The 21,210-nt window shown below is 35.0% G+C and overlaps 1 protein-coding gene across 1 annotated transcript in view; it reads left to right on the top strand.

Annotated features, from left to right (window-relative positions):
* The window catches only part of Aspm (abnormal spindle microtubule assembly), a 66,804-nt gene that overhangs the window by 31,619 nt on the left and 13,975 nt on the right, over window positions 1–21,210 (top strand). The window contains exons 13-17 of the mRNA XM_023707217.1: window positions 3,391–3,585; window positions 12,527–16,054; window positions 16,411–16,809; window positions 19,402–19,568; window positions 20,874–20,970. Of these exons, the coding sequence (XP_023562985.1) occupies window positions 3,391–3,585; window positions 12,527–16,054; window positions 16,411–16,809; window positions 19,402–19,568; window positions 20,874–20,970 (4,386 nt within the window). The remainder of the gene's footprint in view (window positions 1–3,390; window positions 3,586–12,526; window positions 16,055–16,410; window positions 16,810–19,401; window positions 19,569–20,873; window positions 20,971–21,210) is intronic.

The raw sequence follows: 21,210 nt of genomic DNA, 5'->3' as shown, positions 1-21,210 counted from the left end.
TTTGCTTTGTAATTTGTGAAAAATAAACTAGAGATGCCTGACTAAGCTCTTCCTTTCTTTCCAGAGATCCAGAGAGCAAAAATTTTCAAGTAATTTTTTCATACTCTGCTCTGTGAGGCTTCTCCTCAACTAGGGCCACCTGGCCTGGGCATCAAGTGTTTTGAGTTTAATAATTAGCAAGTGCATTTTGTTTGTGATGAAACTGCCTTTCAGCTTATTCTTTATTTCTTTGCTTTCCATTGTTTTACTTCTCAAAATGTTTAGGAACTGAATACAGGAATAGAGATGTTATATATTGTCTCTGTGAACCCAATAGCACAAAACTTTGCAAAGTATAGCAAAAAATAACATTTTTTTCCCGAGTTTTGAGAAAACTGCTTTTTTGGGAGGTGCAGTAATGAGGATTGAACATGGCCTTTGCACTGAGCTGCATCTGCAACCCTGTATTTATTTTTTGAGACAGGATTTTGCTAAGTTGTCCGATTCTGCTACCTCAGCCTCCCAAATAGGGTTATAGGCATGTCCCACCATTCCTGATAAAAATACTGTTTTTAAGAATCAGATTAATGGTTTCCTTGATCAAGGTAAATAAATTATTTTGGCCCTCTCATCTTCTTATGCCCTTTATTAATACTACATTTTATTTGGGAAAATACAAATAAACAAATAGCCATTGTTTAATAAAATGATATTTCAGAAATATTCTCCATCCAAAATTGCTCAATTTTGAACTGCAATGCATTTAGGTCAAATTCCTACTAAGTGTCTAAAACCACTACATTTTGGTATCAAAGGTATATTTTCTTTTTCTTTTTCTTTCTTTTTTTTGGTGGAAGCGGGGATTGAACTCAGGCCCTTGCACTTGGCCAGGGAAGCACTTATACCACTGAGCCATCTCCCCGGCCCCTCAAAGGTATATTTTCTCATGCCATGTTTGGCCTGGACATAACACTAACTGAATGATTTGCTCTTGCCCACTTAGCATCCTGGTCATAACTTTTGGGAAATAGGAAGACTTATGCTCACAAAAGGTCTCCTCTGCTACTCTGCGGGTTCTGTGCATTTATTACCCAAGCCTTTCCCAAGTTTCTCCTCATGCCCCTCAAATCACTTGAAAGATAATTGTACTGTTGGAAGCTTCTAGGAGAATTGTTTTTCAAAAGTTTTCAGGGAAAACTATGTTCCTGGTCAGTTCAAGTTGTTTGATTGATGCTTTTTACATGTTAGTGAATTTTCAAATTATAGAATTAGATGTCAATCCAAACATATTCTGCTTTATTTTGTGCCCCATGTAATCTTGTTTTAGTCAGCTATTACTGTAAAGGTTTCTTGCCTTTGGCTGGTAGCACCTTTTGATTTCTTTAATATAAAGAGTAGAAATTTCTGTTTTTTTGAAAGGCTAAGGGAAGTTTCTCTATGATTAAACTTCATTCACCCCATCTGCCACTCCTTCTCTCCTTTCTCCTTGTGGTCATATTACCTTTCTATACAACACACTAACATCCAATTATATCTTTGTATGTGGTATATAAGCCACAGTCTCCCAAAGATGCTAGTCTAATAAGCTGGGAATCGAACCTTTTTTTTTTTTTTTTTTTTTTTTTTATGGCTGGCTTGGGCTACCTTAAGGGCAGATAGGGTGTGGATGTGGAGCTGGGAATCGAACTGTGGTCCCCTGCTCCTGACTGAGTTTGCCCAGCGGGTGCTTTAAACAACTGAGCTAACCTGCAAGTCCCCCAACTAGCCTAATACACTAGTAAACAGTATCTTAATATAGCTGTTTTTCAAGGTTTAAAAAATTTTTTTATTTATTTCTTATTTATTGGATACAGGGTCTCACTATGCAGTTCAGATCCATAGTAATCCTCCTGTCTCAGCCTCTCCAGTGTTGGGATTATAGGTGTGTACCACCAGGCTAGGTTTCAGGGCTGGCACGGTGTTCCTTGAACAGGCACCACATGTGGTACTAGGGATTGAACTCTGGTCCTTGCACTTGCCTGGCAGGTGCTTATGTCACTGAACTATCTCCCTGGCACTCGGGTTTTATTTTTTATTTGATTATTATAATTCTCATTATTCTATCCACTTAAAATGGAGTGGCTTGAATAAAATACTATATATTTCTAAAACATATCAGTTTTTAAAACATTTTAGGGCCAGCCAGATAGCTCAGCAGATTAAAGTGCCTGTTTAGGCAGACACAGGGACTGCACTTCGATTCCCAGTGTGCTATGCTGGCCCCACCCCCGCGGTGCACTGAGACGGTGACTGAGACTAATTGTGGTGGCACATGTCTGCAATCCCAGCACTTGAGAGGCTGAAAACAGGAGGATCACTACAAGTCTGAGCTTTGTAGTGAGACTGTATAGACCCTGTGCTAAAATATGTTAAAAAAAAAATAATGATTAGAATCTATAGCTGTTTTCCATGTAGAACCAATCCTTGACAGTAGATTGTCCCAGATAGCAACATACAAGGTTGTCAGATATTCTGTAAGTTGTTCGTTTCCACGATAGTTTCCAATTCAGATGAAGTGACACATTTAGCATTGCAGAGTATGAACAAAGTGATTAAGAGCGTGGCTTCTGAAGCCAGGTGAGCTGGTTCAAATCCTGGCCATATTGCCAGTAGACTAAGCCATGTGACTTCTTTGCCTGCGTGTTCTCAGGTTCATAACATAATATCTGTTCATTTGCTCTTACCGGGTTTAAGAGTATAATTTATAAATTGTTTAGAGTGGTGCTGGATATAAAATGTATTATTGATGGTAGTTCATTTGTAGAAGTATCCAAAATAGAGATATGAAGGGAACTGATCTCTAGTAAGGCTGGTGCTCTTGGCCATATACCACTTTTCACAACCCAAACTCTGCTCTTTTCTCGAGTCTCTATGGAATAATATCATCTTGTGTACTTTGCTGAAGGAATTGGTATTTTATTCCCTCCCTTTTGCAAATTGCTTTGTTCAATTTTAATAAAATAATGCTACCTTATACTGCAAATCATTTTTTATATATTCCATTCTTTCCCTAAAAGTCAAGGATAAATTTACTGTACCCAAACCTGAAAAATATACCTTAAATACATCGCTTTTATCTTGCTTACTGGGATCTGTGGTAGAGAAAACATATCTATGGCTTTTCTTGTAGACTTTTAAGGATCTTGGTTTCACCATGCAAATAAATCTGCCAGGCCCCCCCACCCCCGCCCCTAGCCCTTTCAGCATGCCCAGAAGGAGCAATTTCCAGTTGTGAACACAAGAACCTGGGGGGAAGGGGACTGATTTATTTATTTCCAGGATCAATTTGATTAATGCTTAACAATTGATTATGTTACAAAGAATAATATCTTAAGTAATTAAGTATTCATACTTGCTTTGTTGTTTTAAAAGGAGAGAGACAAAGCTGCAAGAATTATTCAATCAGCTGTAATCAGTTTTCTGGCCAAACGACGTCTGATAAAAGAGGTTGATGCAGCGTTGATCATTCAGAAATCTTGGAGAAGATTATTAGCGCACAGAAAATTATTGATGTTAAAAAAGGAAAAACTGGAAAAAATTCAAAATAAATCAGCTTTAGTTATTCAGGTATAGTATCCTGGACTAATAGTTAAAACATTTAAAAATAACATTTTTAAAGGTAGAAGGCATAATATAATTTCAAAAAACAAATTAATAGTTGTGTTTTAGGGTTCTCTAATACACTTGCTTCTAGGTATCTGACAAGTGTCCAGAACCCCCTCGTGGTTGGCCAAGTCTGCAGATGCTTGGTCCCTATGTAGAGTATATTTGCACATAATCTATTGTATATTCCTATATACACTATTGCTGTATTACTTATAATGCCTAAGGCAGTGTGAATGTCAACAGTTGTTCCATTGTTTTGCTTATGGAATTAGGACAAACAAAAAATTTGTGAAAGTTCAGTTAGGCACATTTTTTAAATATCTTTTATATCTTTATCAGCTGTTGAATTCAGGTTTTGGAATGTGCTGATCAGAGGGGTTTGTCTTGAGCTTAATTTAACAAATACTTAATACCTCTTTGCTCTGTATAAAACTGCTGTAAGGTTGGAGCATGACTCATATGCTTTCTTTGTTCTGAAGGAGAAATATTCTAATTCCATATCTCTTGCTGTCTTGTTGTATATAAGAGATTTGTAGTCTTCATCTCCACGGAATATGCTGGCATACTGTAGCATTCTGCTTTGTAGATCCATGTCTGCAAAACCAAGCTCTCCTTTTAATCTTCAGTGAGTCCTTGGAAACTTTTCTTTCAGGACAGCTGTACATATTTTCCTCTCTAGTCCATTTAGTTGGAGTGTAACAAATAGTGCTTATACTTAGCCAATAGAATGCCTGCATTATTTTCTTTATAGTAAAGAATATATAACATGTCTACTTTATATAATGGCCATCTTCCTTACATCTATGTAAGTTAATATTAATTCTATTTTAATGAGAAGAGCTATATACTATTCTTTGTTTGTTTGTTTTTGTTTCTTTTTTTGTGCTGCTAGAGTTCAGATTCAAGGCCTTAGTCATGCCTGACAGGTGTTCCAACACAAAGCTACATTGCCAGCTCAGAGATGTTTAGTTTTTAAGGTAAATCCTTGTAAATGTCTTTGAAACTTTGCACCATAAATTTATGTGGCGTTTAAATTTTATTTTGAAAAGTGAAAACCGAAGCAAAAATAAATAGAAAGAGTGACAGAAACAGGGTAGCATGCAATAATACCTGTTATAGATGTTCAAAACAGAAAGAGCTATTTAACAGTGGTTGTTATATCATCTGTTTTTAATGTCCATTGCTCAGATTAACAGCTATAGTTATGCAAGATTGGACAAATAATTGAATATTAACTCTTGCTTTCAAGAAATCTTAATTTTTTTCCTTGTCTTTTAAATATTGTGTTGTTTCCTTAGTGTAAGACTCTGAAAGACTAAATAAAGCCTGAAAGGTATAATGTATAGTAAAATGGAAAGAAAGTGAATTTAAGGATTAAACAACAAAGACAAGAGAAAGGAGAAAAAATAGGGAAAAAGGAAGGAGGGAATATCATGCAAGTATAGCTACAGGATGGCTGAGATGATTGAACTAATAACTTTTTCCGCCAGTTTTTTGAAAATAGCAGTTAATGTTTAGAATATTCATTCACCTTGACTAACTGTATGCTGGTATCTATGATCTGAGCGACTGCATCAAGGACAGCAGTGTGTAGTACAAAACCCCTGGTTGAATACCTCTCATCTTGGTCTTCTAAATGTGTGCTGTTTCTAATGTCTTATCAATTAGTATACTCTCTTTAAAATAAATTTTAAAAATTTTTATTTTTTTTGTAAATTGGAAAGATTTTGATTTTGGCCACCAAAATTGATAAATGGCAGATTCTGATTCAATAAATTGTCTTTTTTTTTTTTTTTTTTTTGCGGAATCGGGGATTGAACTCAGGCCCTTGCTCTTGCCAGGGAAGCACTTATTCCGCTGAGCCATCTCCCTGGCCCCTAATTGTCTTTGTTTTGAAATGTATAAATTCATGAAGTATTGCAGATAGAAAATTTCATACATTAAGAACAAAAAGCCTGATAATTTTTCATAAACATCATCTGGGCCAAAAAGCAGTATATCACAGCTTCTTAGAAGATATTTCCCAGTCAATTAACTCTCCCATCGCAGCCACCCTTTGCTAATTTACGCTGACCATGTCTTTGTTCTTATTCATCATCTTTAAATAGTATAGTTTTGATTGCTTATTTTTTAAATTTTGGGTGAATATGTCCAAATTCTTTCCTTTGTCATTTGTGAAATTAGTGTGCTTGAGTGTAGTTGTGGTGTGGTTTTCATTGTGTAGTATTCTACAGTATATCTGTTTATTGTAGATGGACATTTGACTTTATAGATGTGAATGAGTCTGTGTGTGTGTGTGTGTGTGTGTGTGACCAAGGATTGAATCCAGGGCCTCATGCTTGCTAGGCAAGTTCTCTACCACTGAGTCTTATTTTGAGTTAGGGTCTCATTAAGTTGCCTACTTACCTTAAATTTGTGATCCTTCTGCTTCAGCATCCCAGGTAGCTGGGCTTATAGTTGTGCTCCACTGTGGCTGGTGGCTTTCCAGTTTTAAGTTATTTAGTTTCTTTGAGCCTTATTTATTTATTTATTTTTGTGTGAAATGTATTCATTTTTCTCAGTATATATGTTGAAGCACAATTGTTTATAAATAGTATATTTCAACTTTCAAAGTCGTGGCCAAGACATTTTAAAATTCTGATTCTGGCTTTTTTTTGGGAACCAGAATCCAACTCAGGACCTCCCACCTGCCAGGCAGGTACCATGCAAATGAGCTCTACCTCCAGCCCCCTGTTATGTAGTAGTATTCAAAGTGGTTTTTTGTTTGTTTGTTTTAATAGCCATGCAATATTTTTATAGTCAATAGGAACATTTAATCCTATTGCTCTCTGAAGCCTTACATAACTGCCACTTCCAGTAGAGTTAGCGTCCTCGACCAGTGTCCTACTCCATTTGTACAGCCCCTAGCACTAGGCCACCTACTCTGGGACCATAGGACCTTGCCTGCAGGTGTGCTCCTCAGGGGGCTGGCCATTCCCTATTCAAAGTGTTTTAATTTGTACTTTTTGATAATTAATAATATTGAACACCTTTTCATTTTAGAAATCTGCTCTTGTATTATTTCATGTAGATTTTTTTCCAATTTGATTGTCTTGTGGATTTATGGGAGATGTTTGGCAAATTTATAGCCAAATTGAGTTGGAATGTGTTTTTGTGAGTGCACCATTTTAGAACACGGCTATACTATTTGTGTATGTGTTTGTGTGTTGTGGTCAGCTTTTTTTATTTTTGAATTTTAGAAAACTATTTCTTAAATGAGTACGTGAGATTAATAATAGATTGTACATTGTAAAAAATTATTTACAAGCTTAAATGAATATAACAATAAAAATTGTCTAAAATAAACATAAGGAAGAAAGAGTTTACAGATGTCATAATAATAGTTCACTGTGTTCCAAAATCAAGAAACTTATGTTCATATAATTAGAATTCTCAAAGTAGAAGGAGGTAGGCAATAAGATTTATTTTATTTATTTTTTCTTTCTTTCCTTTTTAAAAATTTTTTTTGGTTTTTGTTTGTTTTCTTTCTTTTCTTTATTCTTATTTTTTTTCCCACATTGTTATATATTCATAGGCAACAAGATTTAGAGATTTAAAATATCTGAGTTTAGTTAAAATTATAGCACCACATTTCCAAGAAAAATGAACCTTTTGCACAAGCTATATGAATAAAATTATACCAAGACACACAAAAATGAAATTGCCCAAAACTAATTGTAAAGAGAAAAATCATTAAGGCATATACATAGAAAAAATATCAGCTATGGAAGCACAAAACTAAATAGCATCTTACTCCACATTAGGAAAAAAAAAGTGCTAGTGGGTAACAAACTAGACTTATTTATGCAAAGGACTGAAAAAAAAGATCTGTCATTGAGTTTTTATACTTAGTAAACATACCTTTGAAAACTAAACGTAAAATATTTTCCAGTTATACAAACTTGAAATATTCTCATACCTTCAGATGTAGCATATGGAAAATAGCAAAAACCATAATCCAGAAGGCAAGAGAAGTTGCTGTATGGTCCTGGATAAAGAATAAAGAGCTCTCAAAATAGTAGTTATGCAGGGCTATGTAAAATTATATTAGATGAACCCATTTAAAAGGTCATTGAAGATTTCCACAAAACAGTATCAATCTTGTAAGGTTATATACATATTTATATATATGTGTGTGTTAAAGACAAGGAAGAACTAATATAAAGTCAATGGAAAATGGAAATACAGTTTTTAAAGTTTCTAATACTGGGAGAAAATATCATACCATGTCTTGTAGGTAGATTATAAGTCAAAGAAACAGTATAATTCATAAAACAAAAATTAAAATTAAACAGCAATGAGAAAATTAATATTAATTAATTCAAAATTAAATATTTCAAAATAATATTCAAAAATTAAAATTGTGAGTCCAACTAAGAGGCCAGAATGTAGTGTGTCATATGTACTAATCTGTGATCAATTCACAGTACTCACACAGTATTTGACTACATTAATGTAGACAGAAATATTAAGAAAAAGTTTTCATGATAGTAGAAAATTATTAAGAATAAAATGTAGCAAAAATACTTGAATGGCAAATATATGACCAGCATTTCTAACAGTTTGGGGATAACATATTGCTCAAAGTTCTAGTATGTGGTGGACGTGAACAGTGTCTGTGATGCGTACTGGTGGCCAGGTGTCACTTGTGGGCTACTGCTATTTCCTTGATATCCACCCTGTAGACCCAGATAGAATTATGCCCCATAGGGTGCGGGAAAAGTCCATTTGTATGCTGATGGAAATATTTTGATGCTGTATACAAAAGAATAATTAAAACACTGCTGTTGTGTACCTCTTTTTGTCCTGTGCTTAATTGTTCGCCCTATTTGGTGGGTTCTTTCTGTTTTCATTCATGGAGTTGTAGTCATTTTGATCCCTCTCTAGAATATCTTTTAGTAGTCTGTGTAAGGTTGGCTTTGTCATTTTCTTTAGTTGTTCTTTGTCATGGAAGTAGTTCACTTCTCCATTAAACTTGAAAGAGAATTTTTCAGGGTATATCAGTCTGGGTTGTTTTCTTGCAAGATGAAGTACTTTGCTCGATGCTCTTTTGATGGTTTGTGAAGAGAAATCTGCTGTTATTCTGATGGGTTTTCCTTTAAATGTGATCTGTTTCTTTTCTCTAGCAGCTTTCAGTATACTGTTCCTGTGCTGAGTTTCTGGGATCTTGATTATTATATGTCTGGGTGTGGTTTTAATTGGGTTGATGTTATTTGGAGTTTTATATACTTCTGTGTGGTCTGCTTTTAAACTACTTTAAGTCCTGCTTTTAAGCAGGATTGACCTTGTCCAACAAGACTGACACAAAGCTGAAAATACTTTTTGTCCTTTTACAGATGAAGTTAGTGCCCCAATCCTGATGTTTGCTCTACAAATACTTAGATCCATGTGTATTATGCAGTTTTGAGTGGAATGTTCTATAAATGTGAGATCCATTTGGCTTGTGGTGTTAAGTACTGATATATTCTTACTGGCTTTGTTTCTTTTCAATATATAGATGTGTCTTTTTCCTTTCAGTTCTTTCAGTTTTTAAATATTTTGAATCTCTGTTAGATGTGTGCAAATTGGGGATTATTTCATCATCTATGTGAATCGGTCCTTTCATCATTATGTAAGGTCTCTTTCCTTGAAATTTACCTTGTTTGCTATTAATATAACTGCTTCAGCCTTTGCTTATCATTACAGGATTTTTTTTTTCTTTTTTACTTGCCCATATGATTATATATGAAGTAATCTTTTTTTTTTTTTTTTAGTAGATAGCATATAGTTTTTTAAATTTGCATTGCTGCTTTTTTTTTTTCTTTTTTATTCTACTGCTAGCAGTTATGCCTAGGGTTACAGATATGCTAGACAGGTACTGTATTACTTAGCTATTTTTCCAGCCTTGAAAATATAATTTAATTAGTATTTTAGACCATTCATACATCAACTGTTATTGTTGTTTGTACTGGAAATCAAACTCAGGACCTTGTGTTTATTAGGCAGAGGCTTGTGTCACTTGGCTATATCCCTGGTACAAGTGTTGTGATATATTTTTTTTAATTATTTATTTATTTATTTTTAATTTATTTATTTTTTTTTTTTTGTGGAACCAGGGATTGAACTCAGGCCCTTGTGCTTGCCAGGCAAGCATTTACTCTACTGAGCTATCTCCCCAGCCCCAAGTGTTGTTATATTTTTAAGTATTATTTTATTATGTTTTCTGAGTATTATCGGCCCTTCATTTTTCTTTTTCTACTTTTCTGTTGTTTCAATGATTTGAATACATTTTAGTACTTCACCTAATTTTCTTTTCTATTATATATACTTTCATATTTAATTTATATATAATTTTCCATTGTATATATTTTTGGTAGTTGCTATAGGAGTTATAGTGTGCATAGTTTTTGTTTTTTGTTTTTTGTTTTTTGTACCAACGATCCAAGTCAGGACCTTGCGCTTGCCAGGTAGGCGTTTAAGCTGCTGAGCTATCTCCCCAACTCCTCTTTCTATCCTCTGAGAATCAATATTTTATCAGTAAATAATATTCCATTGTATTTGTGTGCTATAATTTTTTTATCCACTCATTTATTAAAGGATATCTCAATTGCTTTTAACTTCTGGATATTATGAGCATAAAGCTGAGTCAGTATTTACTTGTAGATTTTTGTGTGGTCTTTTAGCTGCTTTGCACTGCTATCTGGGAATGCTTTGCCAGGTCATACAACTATTTTCACTTTCCAAGAGGTACCAAACTGTCTTTGAAAGTTGCCATTTGATGCTGCAGTGATTTGGGTTTTAGACATTCCAGTGGATGTGTAGTGGATCATATTGCCCTCTCTGTTTGCAGTTCATGAGAGCAAGAGATGTTAAACATCTTTTCATATGCTTATTCATCCTATGTAAGGTATCTTTTGACCATTTTTAAATAGGTTCTTTAAGCTGTAGAAATTGAGTTTGAAGAACTGTTTTAGGGGACGGGGAGATGGCTCAGTAGAATAAGCACTTGCCTGGCAAACATAAGGCCTGAGTTTGATTTCCGGTTCCACCAAAAAAAAAAAAAGAACTGTTTTATTAGATATGACATTTTACAAATTCTTTCTCCAGTCTATGGTTGTCTTCTTTCTTTTAATGATTTTAATGTTTAGGTTGCCCATCCTGTTTTTTACAAAGCAGGCCCTTTTAATTTTAGATCTAGCTGATTAATATTTCTTTCACAGATACAACTCTTTGGTATTGTATCTAAGAAGTTGTTGCCAAGCCCCAACTGTTGTCTCTCAGAAGCTGTATCCCTAGACTTTTTAATCTTTTATTTTGAAACAGTTAATGAGGCTAGGCTTAAATTGACAATTCTCCGACTTTAGCCTGCCAGAATACGTGATTCTACACAAGTGCCACCATGCCCAGCATCTTTCAGAAGTTTTACAGTTTTGTATTTTATATTTAGGTCTGTTATTCAATTTAGTATCTATACATGGTAAGAAATTGATTTTAGATTACTTTTGCAGATGGGTTTTTATTTTACCACCATATGTTAAAGTAATCTTTCTCCGTAATTATTTTTGTTCCTTTGTCAAGTACCAGTCTCTGGGCTTTTTATTCCATTGAAGTATTTGTTGTTCTTTCCTCAGTTCTATACTGCCTTGATTATGGCAATTTTTAAATACTAAATCTTAACACTGGATAGTATTTCCCCTTCGTCGATCCATATTATTTTTGAGTAAGTTTAGGTTTTTCACTTCTAAATAATGGAATCAATTTGCTGATGTTAAAAATAATGAGATGGGATAAGGACAGACTGTATTAAATCAAATGGTAAGAATAGGCATCTTAATGTTGAGAGCTCTTATACATAAACATGGTGTAGCTACTTATTTAGATCTCCTAAACTTTGTATCTTTCATCAGTTTAGCATTTTTGGTCTTATAGATCTTCTACATATATTTTAACTAAATAGGTAGTATTTTACTTTTTTCACTAATGTGAATGATATTGTAGCCTTCAAATTTACTCTATTTGCTTACTATTCCAGGGTTTTGTTTTTTTGTTGGTGTTGGGTTTTTTTAGTTAAAATCTAGGTCCTCCTGTTAACTTTTGCTATATGTAATGTAACTATGGAAAACTTCTTATAACATAGGCTTGTCTTTCTGTAAAGAATAAAGAATGCAAACTTGTAATATTTAAATGAGAAAGCTATGTAGTTATACTCCAAAGGAAAAGCTATTTATGTTGAATAACTATATCACAATGGTGATATATTTGTTACTGTAATAAGCAGTGTAGGGGCCAGCCAGATAGCTCAGTGGATTAAAGCACCTGCTTAGGCAGATGCAGAGACCGGGGTTCGATCCCCAGTGTGCTGTGCCAGCCTCGCCCTCAGGGTGTGCTGAGACAGAGATTGAGACTGGGTATGGTGGCACATGCCCTTGGGAGGCTAAAAACAGGAGGCTCACGAGGCTGATCTGTGTATTAGCCTATAATGTGATAATAACGGGTGCCTTATATGAATTGTTTGTTTACATAACCATGAAATAAGGAGACCTGGTGAGATCCAGAAACTCATAGGAGATTAATTAGAATCAATAGATAACCAAGACTCTTACTGTATTTTTCTTTTGATTGTTTTGCTTCTTGTAGAACATAGGTTTGCTTATATTTCTTATGACTATGATACAAATGCCATATAAATAAATTGAGATTGTGGTAGATTTCTGAATAGGCTATGGCTCTGTTAATGTAAAAACAACTACAACAAATGTCTAGCAAAACTACATTGTCTTTTAAAATTTAATGTTTTTAAAAACAAATGTTAGAAAAGTTGATATTTTCCAAAGTGTAGTATAGAAAACTATCTATTTCACTTTGTCCTTTTTCTTCTCCTCAGAGATACTGGAGAAGATACTCCACTAGAAAAAGATTTCTGAAACTGAAATATTATTCAGTCATCTTGCAATCTAGGATAAGAATGATAATTGCTGTCGCATCTTACAAAAGGTGCCTTTGGGCCACAGTTACAATTCAGAGGCACTGGCGGGCTTATTTAAGAAGAATACAAGATCAAGAGAGATATAAAATGCTAAAATCATCATCGCTTATAATTCAGTATAGATTTAGAAGATGGAAGCAACGTAAAATGCAATTACAAATAAAAGCTGTGGTCATATTACAAAGAGCTTTTAGAGAGTGGTATTTGAGAAAACAAGCTAAAGAAAGGTCTGCTGTTGTCATACAATCATGGTATAGAATGCACAGGGAAGTACGGAAATATATTTATATTAGATCATGTGTTGTTATTATTCAGAGAAGATTTCGGTGCTTTCAAGCCCAAAAATTATACAAAAAAAAAAGAGAGTCTATCTTGACAATCCAGAAGTACTACAGAGCATATCGGAAAGGAAAAATTGAGCGGACCAACTATTTGCAGAAACGGGCTGCAGCCATTCAGCTACAGGCTGCCTTCAGGAGAGTGAGAGCACGTAATTTACAACGACAGATTAGAGCTGCTTGTGTTTTACAGTCATATTGGAGAATGAGACAGGACAGATTTCGATTTTTAAACCTTAAGAAGAGTGTTATCAAATTACAAGCGCACATAAGAAAACATCAACAATTACAGAAATATAAGAAGATAATAAAAGCAACCATTGTAATTCAGACTCATCTCCGAGCTTATATTTCAGCCAGGAAAGTTCTAGCATCTTATCAGAAAACACGGTCTGCTGTCATTGTTCTACAGTCTGCATATAGAGGGATGCAGGCCAGGAAAATGTTTCTTCAAATCCTCACATCTGTTGTAAAGATTCAATCATATTACCGTGCTTATATTTGCAGGAAGAAATTCCTGAGCCTAAAAAGTGCTGCAATAAAATTTCAGTCAGTTGTCAAAATGAAACAAGCACGTAGACAGTATTTACACTTAAGAGAAGCTGCTCTCTTTATCCAGCAGTGGTACCGTTCTCAAAAAATGGCTTCACAAAAGAGAAAAGAATATATGCAGATGCGCAAGTCTTGTGTCACACTGCAGGCCTTTTTTAGAGGATACCTGGTCCGTAAACAGATGAGGTTGCAAAGAAATGCTGCTGTTTCACTACAGTCTTATTTCAGAATGAGAAAGATGCGGCAGCACTACCTAAAAACATACAAAGCAGTTGTTGTCATTCAGAGCTACTATCGTGCATACAAAGCACAAGTCAATCAGAGGAAGCACTTCTTGCAAATCAGAAGAGCAGCTACCTGCCTTCAAGCAGGTTATAGAGGTTATAAAGTACGGCGAAAAATCCAACAGCAATCCATAGCTGCTCTTAAAATTCAGACTGCTTTTAGAGGCTACAGTAAGAGGATAAAATACCAATCTCTCCTTCAGTCTATTGTGAGAATTCAGAGATGGTACAGGGCACATATGATTGTTTATGGTACAAGAAGAGATTTTCTAAAGATGAGGACAGCTGTAATTTCCCTCCAGTCTGCTTATCGTGGCTGGAAAGTCCGGAAGCAGATCCAAAAGGAACATCAAGCTGCAATCAAAATTCAGTCTGTTTTTAGAATGATCAAGGCCCAGAAACAATTTAGATTGTTAAGAACAGCAGCAGTAGTCATTCAACAACGTCTCAGAGCACTGACTGCGGGAAGAAAGCAACGAATGGAGTACATAAAATTTCGCCGTGCAGTAGTGATGCTGCAGTCCACGTGGAAAGGAAAAACCCTGAGGAGACAGATTCAGAAGCAGCACAGCTGTGCTGTTATCATACAGTCATACTACAGAATGCATGTGCAACAGAAGAAATGGAAAATCATGAAAAACGCTGTACTTCGCATTCAAATGTATTATAGAGCTTACAGTGTTGGAAGAGAACAACATCACTTATATTTGAAAAAGAAAGCTGCCATAGTAACTTTACAGTCTGCCTACCGCGGTATGAAAGTGAGAAAAAGAATGAAAGATTTCAACAAAGCAGCACTCACCATACAGTCTAATTATAGAGCTTATAAAACCCAAAAGAAATATGCAAGCTATAGAGCTTCAGCTGTTGTAATTCAGAGGTGGTATCGAGGTATGAAGAATGCAAACCATCAACATAAGCAGTATCTTAATTTAAAGAAGGCAACAATTAAAATCCAAGCTGTTTATAGAGGTATTAGAGTAAGAAGACATATTCGACACCTACACATGGCGGCCACTTGTATTAAAGCCATGTTTAAAATGCATCAGTCGAGAGTAAGATACCAGGCAATGAGAAGAGCAGCTGTTGTAATTGAAAGAAGATACAGAGCATACTACCAAGGTAAAGTTCAACGAGAAAAGTACCTGACCATTTTGAAAGCTGTTAATACTCTTCAGGCAAGTTTTAGAGGAGCAAGAGTTAGACAGGCTCTACAAAAGATGCACATCTCAGCCACACTCATTCAGTCATACTATAGAAGATACAGGCAGCAAACATATTTTAATAAGCTAAAGAAAATGACAAAAGCAGTCCAGCAAAGATACAGAGCAGTGAAGGAAAGAAATATGCAGCTTCACAGGTACACCAAGTTGAGGCTCTCTGTAATACGCATCCAGGCTGCTTTTAGGGGAATGAGAGCGAGAAGACATTTAAAAGTCATGCATTTAGCTGCCATCCTTGTTCAGAAGAGATTTAGAGCTCTCATGGTGAGAAGAAAGTTCTTGTCTCTTAAGAAAACAGTTACTTGGATTCAGAGAAAATACCGTGCAAAACGGCATTTACAACAATTCCTGCAGTTACAAAAGGCAGCTATTAAAATCCAGTCATCATATAGAGGATGGGTGGTAAGGAAAAAGATGCAAGAAATGCACAGGGCTGCTGTGGTGATCCAGGCCACTTTCAGAATGCACAGAAACTATGTTATGTTTCAGACTTGGAAACATGCCACGATTCTAATTCAGCGACATTATCGAAAGCACAGAGCCACAAAACTGCAAAGAGAAGATTTGATCAGACAATGGGATTCTGCTGTGATCATTCAAGCTGCATATAAAGGAATGAAAACAAGACAGTCCTTAAGGGAAAAACACAGAGCTGCTGTCATAATACAAAGAACATATAGAATGTATAGGCAGTATTGTTTCTACAAAAAACTTCGGTGGGCTACAAAAGTAATACAAGAAAAACACAGAGCAAATAAAAAGAAACAGAAAGCTTTTCAACCCAAAGCCTGTAAGAAAGAAGAAACTTGTATGCAGACAGCTCTTCAGGACAGAAATACAAGGAAACAAATTCAGAAACAGCATGAGGCTGCCATTATTATTCAGAAGCATTTTAAAGGCTTTAAAACAAGGAGACATTACCTCCACCTTAAAGCCACAGTGATTTCTGTTCAAAGAAGATACAGAGCACTAACTGCCTCCCGGACCCAAGCAGTTATTTGTGTAGGATCTTCTCACAGAGGCTTTCAGGTAAGAAGTATTTCCAGTAGATGCATCTGGCGGCCACATTAATTCAGTCCTACCAAGTGTACAAGGTCAAGTTGTTTACCAAGCAGAGTTGACTTTTACAGAACTATTATACATCATATGTCAGAATCAAAGTATATGTTTACAGTTCAGAAATTTATCTGAACAAGTTAAGCAGCCTTTAGACATGACAAGGTAATTTCTAGAGAAAAATCTGAAAAACATAGCTGAAGTAAATTGACAACCATTATTAATGTATCTGTATTTGGCTGTTGTAGAACTAAAAGTATGAACCTGTTCAGTATGGCTACATTGTGAGTCAACAGTGACATAACACTTCTCTGTTTGCTTGTTCACAGGAAGCAGAGTTTCATTCTCAGAGTGGAGCTGCACAAATAGTTCAAAAAGCTGCTCATAAAATAATCCCAAGACAGCTGGACACACAAAAATGCGCTGCCCTACGAATTCAGTCTTTCCTTCAGATGGCTGTGTGTCGAAGAAGGTTCATTCAGCGGAGAAGAGCTGCTGTCACTATTCAACATTACTTCAGGACATGGAAAACCAGAAAACAGTTTTTACGATACAGGAAAGCAGCAGTGATTTTACAAAATCGCTATAGAGCTTTTGTATTTACAAAACAGCAAAGACAATTTTATTTACAGATCCGGAGGAGTGCTATTATTATTCAAGCTGTAGTGAAAGGGATTATACAGAAACGGAAGTTTCAAAAAGTTAAAAACAGCACCATAAAAATACAGGTATTTATATATTTAGTGTAAATATAAAGAGTTTCATCCTTTAACCAATATTTGTTTCATTTATCGAGTGTAAGCAAGTCATAAAGAGATATTAATTTAAGTGTTCATTTTCTTTCTATAAAGTAAAACATTTTGGAGAATAAAAAAAGACACCAATAAAGCTCAGCCAAGACAGTACATAACCAGGATTGTTCTGGCCATGGGCACCGTGTGCTTAGTGCATTTCAGCAGGTATTAACAATGACACTCCATGAAGAATTTTAAGACTCTCTAACATTTATTTTATAAACTAAGCTGAGATTAAGTATTTAACATAACTTTAAGTCAAAAATCATTCTTGAAATCTGCTGACCAGAGCTATTTAAATTAGACATATTTCATTGAACATGGAACAGTTTTGGCTTCTAAAGTACTTTATGTTATTTAGTTTAATCTGTTCTTTAATGCATGGGGAATGTAGAATATTATCTGTTTTGCACTATGAGACAACTAAGAAAAGTTAATTTTTGCACACAAAAGAAAACATATCCTAGGATTAAATAGGTATTTGAGTTCAACTATTAAGTTCTACCTTGAGTAATCTATATGTGTGATATATTGGTATCTGGTTAGGTTGCCGTTACATCATGGTAAAATAAACTGGAGAACAGTAAAAGGTGATATATGATTATTGGTCATTAGAGTAAAATTTTAGCTAGTTTGTAAGATATAGAGTAAAATTTAATCGTTGTCTCCTAGACTGAGAGGAGCTTAAGCAGGAGATGGTCAGAGTCACATTTGTATTCTGAATGAAATATGAAAAATGGACTCAAAAGGGAGGGAGCAGGAGTAGGAGCAGGGAAACCAGTTAGAAGGTGGTTGGCAGAAGGTCAGGTCAAAATGTTCAGTTTATAAGTGAGGTCTCAGGGTTGATTGGTCTGATTTTTGGTTTAATTATCTCCCTGAGCAGAGTTCCTTAAACTTTGGTTTTTGAGTAGCAGAAAGTTTAAACTTGGAGGCATTCAACAACCTAGGTATCACTGTAAAGCCATTATCTCAGAAGAATGTATGGGATGCGTGAAAGAAGGGGACTGAGATTTGAGCTGGACAACATACTTTTAAGGACATTGAAAGAAGCTAGCACATGGAATTAACAAAGAATAAGACTGAGAGTATTTTTTAATGTGTTTAGTCAGGGCCTACAGGGTCTCACTACATAGATCAGACTCGTAGTGATCCTCCTGTTTTCAGCCTCCCCAGTGCTGGGATTACAGGCACGCACCATGCCCAGTCTCAATCCTGTCTCAGCGTGCCCCGGGGGCAGGGCCAGCTCTGCAAGCCTGGAATGGAACCTCAGTCCCTGTGCTCTGCCTAAGTAGGCACTTTAATCTGCTGATCTATCTGGCTGGCCCTATGAGATTAGTTGTGGTGTCAAGAAATCAGTGATTGAGAAAGGAATACTCAAGTTTCAAATGTTACCGAGAAAATTCAGAATTAAAAGGTGTTAATTGGTTTTATTAGAATCATATTTAATAAAAATGTCAGAAAAGCCAAAATAATAATCCTATGAAAAAATCAATGGTTTTTTTCCTCATTTGGAATTTTAATTATTAACTTTGAGAATCTAGTTCTTAGCCTACACTTGTAATCTTATTGCACATTGTGATCACCTGGAGTCTTTTCAATACTAATGATAAGCTTCCCCCTGTAAACATTAATTGGTATGGGGACTATTCAGGCAGTAGAATTTTTAAGTGGCCCTACATGATTTTGAGCAACAAACTTAGAGAACTATCAAAATATACTGTACATAGCTGAATACATTTACATGTGATTTTTTTTTTTTTTTTTTTGAGGAACCGGAGATTGAACTCAGACCCTTGCACTTGCCAGGGAAGTGCTTATTCCACTGAGCTATCTCCCCGGCCCTTACATGTGATTAGTATTCAGATTAATTTACATGAAAACAAATTTTCATCACAATAGTAATTTGGACTAATAATAGAGACCTTAATAACCATTTCATAAGCTATTTATAAATATTAAATAAATTAGCTCTGCCAGTTACCTGGGTGATAACAGTGAGTCACTTAATTTCTCTGGGGCTTACTTATTATAAGCCTAGTAGTTTTCAGAGCTTAGTTTAATAATTTGCAGCTGTCACCTAAACTTCTATTCAGCTACAAGGTTGCCAAAATCAGAAAGTCGGACAGTCTTCAGGTTTCTCCTCTAGGCTGGATACAAAACCTAAGAGTGTAGAACTGGTAAGAAGGGTCTGTTTTCTTTCCAGGAAACAGATGTATTCATTTCTTTCTTTCTTCTAAATGAATTATGGTAATTAACAGTAAACCCAAATCTGGCTTTTCACACATCATACATATCTTCTAATTTAAAGTACTGGTTTTGGTTAGACTAGCCTAGCAGCCAGCCACAGGGTGTATAAGTGGTAGAGTACTTGTATTAAAATCACTGTTTTCAGAGCGCTCTGGGCCGGTGTATGATAGTCAGGATATTTTATTTCTGTTATTGATTTTTTTCATTAATCTCTATTAACATTTTATAATAACTTGAAATTTGTGAAAAAGACAAGCTCTATATTTTCCTCTTTGATAGGGTGTATGGAGAAGATACAAGGCTAAGAAATATTTATGTAAAGTAAAAGCTGCCTGCAAGATTCAAGCCTGGTATAGGTGTTGGAGATCCCGCAAACAGTATCTAGCTGTATTGAAAGCTGTTAAAATTATTCAAGCTTGCTTCTGTGCCAGACTGGAGAGAACACGGTAATGTCACTTTGTGGCAGAGTTTGAGAACATAGAGTATATGTGTGTAGTAACGAGATCCTTTTATAAAATAACACTGCTTGTTTTTTGTTTTTTTTTTCATTTAAATATTTGCTATGCTTGATTTATGTGCTTTGTTAATGAAAGAGTTTGTTTCCATTAATGAAACAAAATATATCTTTTGGACTGTGTTGCTTTTTTTTTTTTTTTTTTAATAGAGGAAAGTCTTCCTAATTTAGTTTAGTAAGAGTATTTTACTAAATCAAATTGGTAAGGATGAGAATAAGGATACATGGGTAGAGAACAAATAAAATGATCTAGTTAAGTCTTGATTTTCATATTAGTACTTAGTACATTTTCTTTGTTGACTTACCTCCTCACTATTTTTTCCTTCTTTTTTCACTATTTTCTTTCTTTCTTTTTTTTTTTTTAATATTCTTTATCCTTAAAGATGTTTATCCAAATTACCAACTTGTCTATTTAAATTATGTTTTCTTATTCCTAGTTGATATCTTCTATATACATTTGTACAAGCTGATTCCACAGGTTTTTGTTTTTTGTTTTAAATACAGTTTAGGAATTTTTCATTACAGACTAGAATTGGTAAGTTATTGTGTCAGTGATTGCTTTAAAGTCATTGTTGCAGCATTCACCAGTTCGGTCCTAGATCAACTCCACAGCAAGAAGGAACACTTAGCAGACAGACACCTCAGCAGTGAGAGCTACTGTCGTATTTTCTTGTGCACAATGATGCACTTTTCTCATTGATGCTCAGCCTTCTTTTCAGAGAAATGTGGCAATACAACAAACTAATATCTTTGCTTTTTCTAGAATTTCAAGAATAAAAAGCCTATCTTTCTTTTAAAATAGGTAACCTTTTTCATTTAATGCTACTTGTCATCTCCCAAGCCTTCTTGACCATTTCTGTTTGGAGATTCATTGAGACTTTATCCTTTACTCTTATTTCTACCATCCTCTCATTTATTTATGTTTTTATCTAATTATGAATACTCATATCGAATGAATACTTATATGAATACTCATATTTTTGATCTTGTTAAATTCCTCATCATATCAGAATTTTAGATCCACATTTTTACTTAATGAAATATTGCCAGTTGCAAAACTTTTTCCTTTGTGTGTGTGTGTGCACTAGAACTTAAGTGTGAGTTACATTTATCTGCTTCATTTTAACCTGTTATTGATTCCCTATGTTTTACATTCCCTTCAGCTTTAGGAGGGGCAGTAAGTGTTTATTGAATAGGTGAAAGTAATGAGAGGTTGTTTTCCATTTCTATTTTTTAGATTTCTGAAGATGAGAGCATCAGCAATTTTCATTCAGAGAAAATGGAGAGCTATACTTTTGGCAAGAAGAGCTCATGAGCACTCTTCAATGATAAAAGTAGGTTTATATAAAAATCAGTTAATTTATACAATTTTAAGAACTAGAATACAAAAGGAATGTTTTTAAAACTCATCTTTCCATTTATGTTACCAATTTATGTCTTTCCATTTATGTTTACTAATCGTAGTAAATTAAAACTGCATTCAGAGTCCTAGCCCAGGTCCGGTGAGTGTGCGGAGAGTTTCCTGCTACCCTGCGCCGGCGGGACCAGTCCCAGCCCAGGCGCAGCGTGGGCCA

The sequence above is a fragment of the Octodon degus genome, unplaced genomic scaffold (genome assembly GCF_000260255.1).
Source record: "Octodon degus isolate 3935 unplaced genomic scaffold, OctDeg1.0 scaffold00009, whole genome shotgun sequence".
Taxonomy (NCBI): Eukaryota; Metazoa; Chordata; class Mammalia; order Rodentia; family Octodontidae; genus Octodon; species Octodon degus.
The sequence above is the reverse complement of the archived record's forward strand: the minus strand, read 5'-3'. Positions and strand labels throughout refer to the sequence as shown.